The 13,106-nt window shown below is 40.5% G+C and overlaps 1 protein-coding gene across 1 annotated transcript in view; it reads right to left on the bottom strand.

Annotated features, from left to right (window-relative positions):
* The window catches only part of LOC105267623 (uncharacterized), a 67,100-nt gene extending 57,519 nt beyond the window's left edge, over window positions 1–9,581 (bottom strand). Inside the window, exon 1 of the mRNA XM_011306609.1 lies at window positions 9,255–9,581. Within this exon, the coding sequence (XP_011304911.1) occupies window positions 9,255–9,462 (208 nt within the window). The 5' untranslated portion in view covers window positions 9,463–9,581. The remainder of the gene's footprint in view (window positions 1–9,254) is intronic.
* Window positions 9,582–13,106: the final 3,525 nt, after the last annotated feature.

The raw sequence follows: 13,106 nt of genomic DNA, 5'->3' as shown, positions 1-13,106 counted from the left end.
TTGATTTAATTACCGAGGAGTAGAACATTCGCAATGAACTATGAAACCCCTGTTTTTTTTTTTGTAGAAAAGTTTTGGGTATTGGGGCAATCCGTTTCGTTTTCAAATGGGTAATATTTTTTTTCTGTTGACTTTTTCCACCCGTAGAAGTTGCACCGGGTAGAGCCAACTGCGATAATTGGTTCGATGGGTCGTTAGCGAACATACGGGTTTTCATGTGGATATGCCATCTATTTCCCCTCAGGCATAATCCCGACGATTTAAACGTCCACCAGCAACTCGCACCATCCAACTGACAAATACAATCTGTGCCATTCGATCTGTTTCCCGATTTTTACTGCACAGCCTACACTTGCTACCATTTTTTCACCATTTTTTTTTTCATTGTTTGTGGCCCATTCGCTTCATCAAGCCCGATTTTATTTGTTACAAAAAGAAAAAAGTTGTTAAATTATATATCAGGAATTTTTTAACAAAACATTTGGAGTTGAATAGAATGATTGGATTATAAAGCGGAATTTTTCATTGAGTTTACAGTTGAGGAGCGTTGCTCGATTGAAAATATTTCCCTGTCAATCCAATTTTCTCTGGAGCTGAAATGAGATGGTGGAAATTGATTCGGAAAATTGGTTGGATTGTTAACACACGCCAAAAAAAAATTACTAGCTCACCATGTGAATCGACAAATCGAGATTTCCCGTCGAAGGATACGACTAAAGTCAATATTAGAATGAATCAATCGGGAAAATTCGCTCGAATTATTTTCAATGATTCGAGTGTATTTTTCAGTTTGACATATATTGATTCTTCGGTGAATTATTATAATATTTGAATTCCGCGGATTTACTCACGTGACATCACGGGTTATCAAATGATACGTCGAGAGGAAATGATAATCATCGAGGTATTACACCGCATAACCCAATTAACCCGTAACAGTGGTGTCAACCCTTATCTCCCTGGCCATTAGCGTCAACGGTTTCTCACCATGGAGACAGGCACAAAGATATTGCAGACAAGTACTTCCTGCAAGTGTCCTGTATGAAAATTACTCAGTACCCGCACCTCCGTCCGCTCCATCTTAAACATTAAGGTTTTACCTCCAGTCGTTTCGACGAAGCTCCATCGACACTGGAGATGTTAATTTGTTGCTGATGGCCCACATGCGGGTTTCTCCCAGAATAATTAAACGTCGATTAAACCCAGGATACACGAGCATTAAACAATTCCCCAAAATCGTCGCAGCAAAAAATTTCTCCCAATTAAATTTAATATCCCCACCTAAACTCGTTACGAGAATGCAAATAGAGATTTAATGTACGAGAAGCGTTTTGTTGCCTCAAGTATATTTATTTCGTGGAAATAATTTTTTTTCCGGAACATGAATTCGCAAGCTCGAAAGCAGAGTTGACCACCAAGTGTGTCCGTACATTATTTATTTGTTCTTGTTTTTTTCCCGTGAACATGAAATTGTGATAAAGTGCGGAGAAAGATAGCGTCTGGCTCTTCTGGTGGGTTGGAATGAAGAGTAATCGTTGTTGTCCGAATGGATAAGAAAGAAAAAGTACCGACGATAGTGGCACTTCCAGGGGACAACTATATTTCCATTCGTGCAGGGGACGAGGGAACAACGACGAAATTCATAGCTCTGAGGGGATGAAGGGGTGGTCGAGGGAATGGGGCCTCAACACGGAGTAAATGGAGCTTTCGTCGAGTGTACGTGGCAATTTTCCGATCCCCACGGGGATTTTTCCACAGTGCCTTTGAGCAAACATAACCATCAGGCGTGACCCAACACTTCACTCCCCTTCGATAATAGAACATGACGATTGGAACATGTGATCACCCTTGTATTGATATTTGGTTGTCTTCATTGAAAGAACTTGTGTATTAATTGCTATTTGAACAGAGATTAATCATTAATCAATCGAATGGAATTCACTTGGAAAATTATTGACTGACTCGTCGAAGATCGCTGGGTAAGGGCGATTATAAAAGAAAAGTGAAAAACTATTTTCATTTTGCTTGATTACCCAATTTCTCTGGAGTCCCCTGTCACCACCAGAAATCAATTGACTCGAGGAATATTATTTCAATGCCCGGTTGCACTCCGCTTGTTCAGTCTGGTTAAAACCCATAACCGTGGAATCACCGGAGAATTTCTGTGAAGATCCTCCGCAGATCTTCAGGATTCACCCCGAGAGAATGCCAAACCATAAGAGCCCCGAGAACGTCATGGTTGCCGACTAAAGCCCACGGTGCGGTTTCCATTTATTGACTTAACTCCCAGTGCCAAGAGAGATTCACCGCTGTCGTCGACTCAGCGGAGGCCCAGGTTTTCCACCGAGGCATTGGTAGAGACAGCCCAGAGGATAAAGACACTCGGGTGCGTTGAAAAGGGTCTTCCTATTATAATTATGCTTCTCGGTTCATCCAACCGCTCTTTTACCAACATTTCACCTTGCATAATCCACGTTCTCTCACCCTCCGTCTTCATATTATTAACTAAAACCCATCCCCAACTTAATAATTACGTCTTCATATTTTTTAAGTCACCGAGATGGTTGTGTTAGGGAAAATTAACTAATGGATGCAGCGCCCAATTTATAGTTTCCACGAAATATATTAAATTTCAGGGGAGTTTATAATTACCCTGGGCTACTCCTGAAGAACTCCAAGTTTACGAACGAGAGTTTCAGTCAACTTTTAAGGTCCGGCATTCTCATCCCAAAGCAAATTACCGTGAAGAAAAATGAAAAGCCGGAGAAAGGGGAAGATTTCTCCCCCGTCATTACACTTCCGCCGTCTATTTTGCATTTTTTTTCTTTATGAAGAAAAGGTAATGGAGTTATCACGCTGGAAGGAAAATAGAGTATGAAAAAGAACTCGGCAGACAAAGTGTTTTATGATATTTTTTTTTCTCACTTTTTGTTTGCAGGCGACTAACCCCAGACGATGTCTGGAGGCCGATCGGGGGTGCTTCCAGAGCCACTGGACCACGGGCTGATGCGCTTCCATCGATCAGAGCTGGTCGAAGCTAATAAAAAAACGATGATTGAGGGCTAGCGACTCCAGGAGGTAATGACGATTAACTCCAGGAGAGGTTGATGGTTTTTTTTTTGGTAGGGGTAGCAAATTTTCCGAGTTACTTCTCGGGGATTTCAGTCTTCCCGAGTTCATGGCACTCGTGAGTTTTTCCAAGGGGAAAGACTAGTGGATGTTCCGTTATCACCTGCTATTCCCGAGGTCTTTTGATATCCCCAGTGTACACCTACCGTGGGTGGTCCCTTGAAAACATGGATTTTCGCTCCATGTGGAATACTCTCAGGAGAATAAAGGGAAAAAATTGCATCAGCCCTTGTCAGACTACTTTTTGCCCGGCGGTTGTGCCATCTGTCTCAGGAAATATTCCCCGAGAATGCCAAGTGTCTGAATTTCATGCGATGAGCTTCACAGGATGTGGCATGTCTTCCAGAATAAAGTGCATTTTTACCGGCTTTTTGATTGAGATTTTAAGAGGTCTGAATGGTCATTCCTTCGTCAAGCTGAGGAGCGCTATTGTATCCATTTTCGGATGGAGGGATATTTGGGGTAAATTTATCGTGGCGCGGGTGAATAAACACCCGGATCACTCGAGTGCGGACAGGCCGAAAGCGATTTGGCCTTCTGGCAATCAAACGTCGATCACTACCGAAGTTAACCAATAAAGGTTATGGTCAAATTCCGGAGATCCGTCCGGCTCGGTCACTGTCTGCTCCACTTGGCCATTCCCTCGATTCCGTCGATAACCACACATGGCTGAAGCATGACACTTCCGGGCGACGAATTTTAATTCAATGGAAAGTTTATAGGCATCCGGAATTTCGGGGGAAAGTCAAGCCTCGAGAGTCAATGCTGGAATGTCGGGACCAACTCCAACTATTCAAATGTAGCTGGAAATGGAAGAGAATTTGAGTAGGACTGACCGTGACGAGAGGAAATGAGTAAAACAAATGGATTTAGGAATGAGCAGTCGCTTTATTCGAGTTATGCCCGAGGAGTCCTCATTATCAGATAATATTTTGTCAGTTTCACCTGGATATCTCAAATTTTGTCATTTTTCTATGAAATTTTCCATTTTAAAATGCGAAAACTGTAATTTAAAAAAATTTCAAGTCGATCAAAAAAATGGGATTGTCGTTTTCCGGACAATTCACAGGAGTTTCGATTTTTTTTTTCAGCAGTAATAGAGAAATTTTATCAATTTTCGGAGAGGAAATCTCCTCGGAAATTTCTCCCCGATTGGAAAAACTATTCGTGAAATGGCCGCAGGCTCCCTAAATTCTCATCAGTCGAGTAAAATTCACCTGCTTGACCCCCCAAGCTGCAACAATGGAATCAATACTCCTCCATTCACGAGACACAAAGCCACGTAACCGTAGACAATCCCCAGTCTCCCGACACCAATCGCCAGCGGTGGAGAAGTTTACGAGATTAATGTCAATGAATCACCCAGAGAGTGAGCATTTCGAACTGGTACACACCGACAGCCATTCCCGATTTACCTCACCCCAAAATTTGTCCTCCCAACAGTGAGTGGTACATTCTGGTGTCACCCTGAAACACAGGGTCCAGACCATTTCATCTGCCTCAAACTGTTCAGCCAAAAAGCTGAAAGCCTTTTCACTCCAGTGAGCAGCGAACGGCTGGGGAAGAGCCCCGGAGATGATGGCCGAAGATTGCTGGAGACTATTCAATTAGAATGAATATCGCGTTGCCCCATCGACCGGCTAATGGTCTTCCCACCACGGGGAAATCGAAAAACCAATTGGAATTTATATCCAGCGAAATTGCATTCACTCCAGTTTTTTTCCATTTCGCCTGTCCCTTCATCTTTGTTATTCCAGGTATTCCACTTTCAATGAACATAATTAGACACTCGACGCCTCCCAATCAAGGGACGAATCCAAGAAAAGGGAATATCAGAGGAAGTTGGATTCTGTCGGAAGGATTCAATGCTTTCACCATTCTTTTCGTAGAAAATTGGAAAATAACTGAAAAACAGTTTCCACTGAGAACAGAAATTTCCAACGACGAAATAAAAAAAGTCAATCACGTATGGATTAAAATATGACTAGCGATTGTGATAATTCCCGATAATTTGGCGAGCCCAGTGGTACGAAGTCCGTGGAGTCCCTTGGAATTGACAGGTCGTTTGGAAAAAGATAAGTGGAAGAGGGATATGGAGTGAAAGAGGTTTTGGAAGAAGTCGTCCATGAGGAAAAGCCGAGTAGCTACCGCTGGAGCCTCGTCAGCGCCTTGTGCCTCTGACGAATTTAACCGCAGATCCACCAGAGCGTGCAGAAGGTATCGCCGGGTGTGAGTGAGAGGGCAAAACCAGGAGACACCACTCCCACACCCATTCACCCAGGGCTTTTCCCACCCTCTGACTCTGCATACAGCGCACACTCAGCCACTATGTCATCCTATTTCTCACCCAGCACATACACGAGATAAAATACATACATGTACCAACTATAGTTGAGGTGAATTTCATTGTGGCCCAATGTTTGCGTGGAGATGCAACCTTCACAACTGCGGTACCATATAGTTTCATAAAGTTCGAGTCAGTTTGTGGTTAATTGAGTGTACTATTCAATATTGGTGATACAGCATCATCGGAGTATCGATCCCAGGATTAAATAGTTTCGAGTCCACTACTCTGTCAATATTTCAGCCGGACAATACCCTGGATATGTTCATTGTTTACTGAACTGCATGGAGAACCCAATTGTCCGGATAATCACTTGTTAATTGGTTTAATTAGGTGATGTCATTTTGGGATGTGATTTTTAGATCATCAGGTTTTTAGATCTCTCGGAATTTCACCGAATTTCCACCGATTCCCTCAAGGAACCTATCCTAATGCACCAATCGATTCAAGTTATGAATGCGTTCAATAGAGTACTCCAGTTATATCCATAAATTGCCGAGCACTCCAGTTATATAAAGTCATAACGTGAAAATATATGGCGGTGCAAATACTGATAACTATTATCGGAATAGTATGGATGAATAATAGTCGTAACGATACATCATAATGTGGCGCAATGCTGTGACAATAGTGTTTTCTTGAACTGGAATAGCCAATAATATTGGCTCGTTACCTCGGAGTGCGCTGTTCAGTTTAATCCTGCGGTTCTCTATGTCAGATAACGTATGAATATTCGAAACTAACCGCAGATGAGCTTGTCTTGCTGTGGCTACAAACTGGACGACATTTCGTGTCGACTGGCATGAGGTGCGGTTTCCTGAATGTGAAATTCCGAAATATTCACCCATACGCTCCATTTTCCAGGACCTACGGTGTGAAAGCCATTTGCACCGATTATGAAAATCGAGGTTGAGGATGGAATTTACCCATTTTCCATGGATAACCGAGGCATCGAGATTATCAAAGGGTAGATTAAATACTAATTGCGGATTAAATAATTGCAGAGTGCCTTCTCGAGAATTCTGGTGAACAAGTAACCAATTACAACGACCGAAAATTAATTCTTCTCAAGCCATTCGTCGAGGTTCGAGAATTAATTAATAGAGAGTAGTAAAATTGCAATTGTTAGAAGATGAATGTATATTTTTTGAGGGAGTTTTTTTCATTTTTTGCAATATTGCAAATGCATAGTATTCATGGCAGGTGAGAGGGCCGAAAGGATGAGTAAAAAACGAATAATGGTCAATTGAGGGTTGGAGGAAAGGAATAAAACGAGTCAAGAGCTTCAACGTTAAATGGAATGACAGGAGAGACAGCAGTGGCTGTGGGGACTCTGTTCACGTTTACTGTCCCTCTTTCAACTTGAGTTAGTTGACGCTTGAATTTCTTTTTACTCCAGCTGTTTTTACACATGCCACGCTATCCGCATTCAGATGTCCCCTGGAGCTGACCATCCTTGACGGTGAATACAGCCACAAGAGCCCCGGCCCATGTCACCTCACGTTTTATACGCTCTCCGGAGTATGCCCGGGCTAACAAAGTGCATTCAGTGAATTTTAAACGCGTTTCGGTGACCTCAAAATGTCCCTGTATGTCCTTTGAATGTCCTATGGCGCATTTCTAATTAAAATGTTTTTTTTCACAGCGAATTGAATTCATACCGCGGGTTCTGGCAGAACTCAATGCAATTTTGTCATTGGCGGTAGGGAATATTCACTTCCATTGTTTTCATTTCACGCGCAGAGATAAATTCATAGAAAATTCACCATGATGTAACTGTAAAAAATGAGGCCTCGTTGAATTTTTATCATTTTAGCGCCATTTTTTGGGAGAACTCGGATTTTCTGGTCGATCCTCAGGGTTCGTAATTTTGAAGAGCGGAGTTTTTGGGGAATATCTGCGGATCTAGGGGAGATGGGGAAATTGTTGGAGAACCTTTTTTGTAGGGCTTGATTGGTTCTATAGAAAAGGTTTTTATGGAAATTTCGATATTACCCGTTGATTCTGTGATATTTGGTGAAAACTCATCAACGGCTGAAATTTGGTTGCGGATTTATTGCGGATTATTTTATATCGACTCCTTTATGTTGTAAGTACGGAAATCTCGAATTATTAGTGAGTAAATCTCGTATTCGCTTGTAGTTAATCCACTTCTGTTCTAACGATGAATTATTGGAGCTCGCTAAGCCTGTTTGCTGCCAAATCGCCTAAATGAGTTAAATATTCAATTTTCCACACGTATTCCGGGATTAGAAGAGATTATTTTGGATCCAAAGCCCCTGATTAACGCGCAGTTGAAGGCTGTTGTTACTTCAAAAGCTGGAAATAATGATGAGAGCATTATCAAGCAATAAATGAAATACCCATTTACCATCGTACAGCAAAAAATTCAGTAAAAAATTCCCAGAGAAAAAATCCTCACGAGATAAAGTTTGAAGTTATAAAAAATTTACGCTAGAGAAAAAAAGTTTCTAGATTCACTAAAACTTTTTCATCTCAAAAAGAAAATTGTTCTGAATATAGAAAGTTTTTCCTGACGTCCAGAAAAATTTTTCTAGAATGAAAAAAAAAAGTTTTCGCAAATCTAGGAAGTTCTTTGATAAAATCGAGAAAGTTTCTCTCTCTGGTAATTCTAAAATGTCTTTCGGTGAAAAATTGCGTGAGGAACTGAGTTTTGGCGAGATATGAGAGAAATATTACGGAAAAGTCACGTAAAAATTGAGGAATTACATTCGAATTGCGCAGGATTTCTGGCAATTTGTATTGAACTTTTTTTTTTTCTGTGCAGGCATCCGGAGGATAGAATGATACGTGCAGCCTCTCCATCAGGGAGAGCCTGTCCACAGGTCTTTCTTTTCTACAAAGAGCAGGGTAAAGAGCCTCTGAAGCTGGAGGAGTGAACACTCGAGTGGCCATAGGCTCTAACGAAGTAGAAACAATTGATTTAGTTCGTAAAGGAGGTACCGGCGACACTCGTGGAGTACTTCCATTAAAGTTGATCTAATGGAGCACAAGGGGCGGATATCGATGTCCTCACAAATTACTTTTACTACATCTCCCCTCAATCATCAAAAAGAACTAACCGTCGAACTAAAATCCCCAATAACTCATTTTCCCTCTCAGAAAAATCGGTGAGAAATTTCCAAGAAAAATCCTAGCACCAAGCGAAAGGTGACAGCTAAAAAAAGAAAAATTCAACTGCTGCCCTGATTTTGTAGATAAATTTTCCATAATTACTTCCTGTAATAAACCACAAGAAGCACTGAATAAAAAAAGTTGTAAATTGATTTAAAAGAAAAGCAATAAACCAAGAATGACTAAATTATTTCATCCAATTTTCTCTTCTTCCTCTTCCGATGGGTCTCGAAGGAAAAATTCTCCCCGAGAAATTTCCATCGACTTTATAATTACAGCCACGAACTTTGATTACATCTCATGATAAACCAGAAAGAGTGCGACCAACGCAACGCGTGTAGAAACTGAAAAATCCCTCCACCGAGAACTTAAATCCTCACCCCAACACCCTCGGGTGAATATTCCACCCCGGTTCAATTTCCCTCCCGGATTTTTCCCCGTTCCCTGAATCCGTTAATCCCACTGGTTTCGAGACACCAACAAGTCGAGATGCACCAAATTCGGGGATAATCCCGAGCCCTCGAAATCCTCTCGACGTCTCGAGTAGGAAAAGCGAGTGCAACCGAATAAAAAAGATAAGCCCGACGGTGGATAAGAGAACTAAAATCCGGATGGGATCGGAATAAGAAATGACCAAGGGACTCACCCTTGGAGGAGTAGGCAGTGGAGAGACCGAGGGACAGCAACAGGATGACAGCTGTGAACTCTAATGTACGTGTGACACTTGATCTGTAACTGGTTGTCATCAGGGAAGCCCTGCACCGATAATAATCACAGTTATCACTGTTATCACCACAATCACAACAACCACCACTATCTGGTATCAGTCTGGAGGAGTCAGGGAAGGTCTCCATGGTGCTGACGATTAATCCTTGGTTTAATCCGGCAAGATAAATCGGCCCAGAGTATCAACGTTCCATGGCTGATTGATCATCGAGAGTTTACGGACAATTCACTGATAATTCACCAATAATTCGCGGATAATTCACGAATAATTCACGAATAATTCACGAATAATTCACGGATAATTAACGGATAATTCGCGGATAATTCGCGGATAATTCGCGGATAATTCACGATTATTTTAGAAAGCGAATTGAACGGAAGAAAACAAAGAACACGAGGGAATAACGCGCGTGTTACTCGTAAGTCGTTGCTGAGGATCGTGGAACACCGAGTGATGCTGGTGTTGGGGGTAGGTTTCGGCGGGTGCCCGGGGTGGGCGGATCCCTTCGGCGCGCGATACAAGCCGCAGGGGGTGCGCGAAAACCCAGTCAGGGCGAGGGGTTGAGGTACTCGGAAAATAATCTCGTGTGTGGTGCCGCGTCGAGACGCCTGGCGCTACTGAGCCAGTTGAAGGAAAATTCAACGGTTTCTACCATCAGTTGACGGGGGTTGCGCTCTATCGTCGCGGCGCACCATATTATCACCGGGGAGCGCGGAAAGGGGTGATTCCTGGGTATGAAATAGTACATTACGCTACAAGCGAAAAAAAAATGAATTTTTTTTATATTTTTGATGAAAAAAAATTTTCCAGCTGGCTATATCTCGACAAATACTCGTCCCATCGATCTGAAATTTTGACCAGCCATGGTAGTGAATAATTATGATTGTCCTACAAAATTTCAGATTTTTCGATTAAGCGACAATTTATTTTGAATCTTCAATTCCACTGGATTTGTTGGGTAATGAAAATTTTTACTGTAAAAATGGAATTAATTGATGACTGAATCACGGGAATTCGATTTTTATGCATCATTGTAAGCACGGCATTTTATTCGGAAATCGAATTGAAAAAATATTATTCCAAGTGGTTCAATAATTAATTGATCCATAATTAATGATATCTATTTTTCATGAGAAAATATGTGAAATCCCGTCATACGTCAATTTATCCAGATAATGGGTTGGGCTTTCAGCCGTCATTAGTGAGAACTTTAATTCAAATATTCCATAGATCATCTTGTGATCAACTAGTTCATCAAATACATTCACTTATTAAAGCTTCATTATTGCAATAGTAATAATATACAGTAATGTCCGATAATTGGATCAATATTTTGCTAATGAATTCATCGAGTTTTAATCAACTTTAATCACTTCAATGATTTTACAATCTTCCCAGCATGCGATTTCTTTACTCTCTAAATTGCCACTGTTCTCTTAATTAACAACAAGCGATTTATTATCGACGTTATTGTCCGTGCAATCCGTGGTATTGCTGAAAATAATAGTAAATTCATTCATTCACCCGCACTAAAATAGTATTATTACAACAACCATGAGAATCCCTCCAGTTTATGCCCCATAAACTCTGATACCCAGAAGATAAGAATAATTTGACAAAGGTCAGCCCTAGAGTTCTGAGTCTCTCGCCATAACTGTTAATAAATTTCACTTGTTGTAGGTGTTGTTTAAGGGCTGAAGGACTTTGAAGTTAAAACAAGAAGAGGGAGAGGGTCGAGAGTGCAGAGGCCATAGCACTCGACCCACAGAGGCACTAACCGAGTTTCGGTGAAACCCATATACTGATAGATAAAAGGGGAAATATAACGAGAGGAAGAGAGATGGTTGCCCTCGTCTCAAATTCCCTGGGGTTTACCACGTGCCGGACTAGTTCCTCGTGTATGCCATGGATACACCCCGGACTGCATCCCCTCCTCATGACACCTGATATCGAAATAAACCCCTGACACTCGCTAAAAGACACTGCAACTTAATAAAAGTCAGGGGTAAGAGTTAATTACACCAGCGGAATTCTCGCTCAAGGATTTTCATATAAAAGCTTGTCAACCAAAGAAATTTCTGTAACAGTTGAAAAATTAAATTGTGTCTGAAAAAAAAATTATTTACTATAAAAAATTGCGATAAAAGAAAACTGGTTCCGAAAATTGAGTTCAATTTTCGAATAATTCACATCTTCATGTATAGTACATTCATGAATAAATGAATTATTTCGTGAAAATCATAATTAATTATAGAAACCCACGCCAATCTCTGTTTCATTTGAACATTAGTGGAATTCCATTTGTTACAAAATAAAAATCCTCATCATTTTATATTAAGCATCCATTGATAGAATTGGATATCCGAATTTTATACCAATTAATTGTCGTTGAATATCTAGAATTTCCCCGGACTATTGAGGGCACATATTCCATTGTTACGTCAATTAAATTACCACATATTTATAAAATTCTTTATCGCATGAAATGTTTGATTTCACGAGAGTCAATGAGAATTAACTAAACCGCGTTACCCCTGTGATTAATAATTTTGATTTCGGACGGGTTTACTGAGGCGACTAATTACCCCAGAATTTTCACTTTTTAATGATCTTTTGCATTTGTCGTTCTGCATAAAATTCCAGCAGGGAAATAGCGGCCACGAATGCAATTCCATTATTTGTCCTTCCGGAACAAAAGCCAGTTGAATTCCGTTTTAACTTGTTTTTTTTTTTTACAATCATGTAGCGGATATTGCGACGTTGGGTTCACATTATCAGTTTGCTCAAAGGCTACAGCTCACTTACTCCGATTTATTTTTAACTCAGTGATAATAGATAGTACTCATGAAAAAAAAACTACTGGTCACAAAAAAAATTGGCATCAAACAAGAGAATATTCTCTCATGAATTTTTGTAATCAAATCAATTTTGTTCCTCCTGGCTTTTAAACAAATTCCATTGCCATTTTTATAGTGAATTGTAATTAGTAATTTATTAATTCTGATATTCATTAATACTAACGACCGCTTGAATTTCAAGCCTCATTATTCAGAATGAATATTGAATTCAATAGAATTTTCAATGCGTCGAGAATTCCGAATAATAATCATCTCGAATTTCATGATTTTCACTGTTCTGTCAGTTTTGATTATTTAAAACATTTTTAATTGTCACAGGGATTGGAAAATTATAAATTTATTGAACACGGAAGGCATTGTTCGATTATGACTGTCGATACGCCGATAAATTTCAGGTGAATTTCTCTCAAATTGTATTAAAAATTTGGGTTTATTCAGTAATCATGGAAATTTTCAGATGGAACATTTTTTTTTAAAGAGTAAATGTTTTTTATCAGAAGTCATTTGTGTGGAGAATACCTGGATGACGACGCGTGCACAATGATGCGAGTGAAGAGGACACGAGAGGGCAGAAGTGAGGAAAAAATGAAGAAGGTGACGAGGCCCTCGAGGAGGAAGGGTTGAAGGAGGGAAATATACACAGGTGAAAAAATATGAGCACCTAGATGAGAAGCACTGACAGAATGAGTAACGCTTGGGTGAAGAGGAACTCGTTTGCTGAGGAACAAACACCTGCACTTGGGTCCAGTGAAAATTTTCAACACCGGAATTATTGCACCAGTGACATCATTTTTATCTGACCTCCTTTATGTGGAGAAAATTAAATTAAAAAATATATATTACCGCGGCCAGGATTTGCGTGATTTATCGTGACTAGGGGAAAAGAGAGAATTCATGGAAATGTGGGTGAGAG

This window comes from Fopius arisanus, unplaced genomic scaffold, assembly GCF_000806365.1.
Source record: "Fopius arisanus strain USDA-PBARC FA_bdor unplaced genomic scaffold, ASM80636v1 scaffold00048, whole genome shotgun sequence".
NCBI classification, from domain to species: domain Eukaryota; kingdom Metazoa; phylum Arthropoda; class Insecta; order Hymenoptera; family Braconidae; genus Fopius; species Fopius arisanus.
This window is presented reverse-complemented; position numbering and strand designations above follow the sequence as displayed.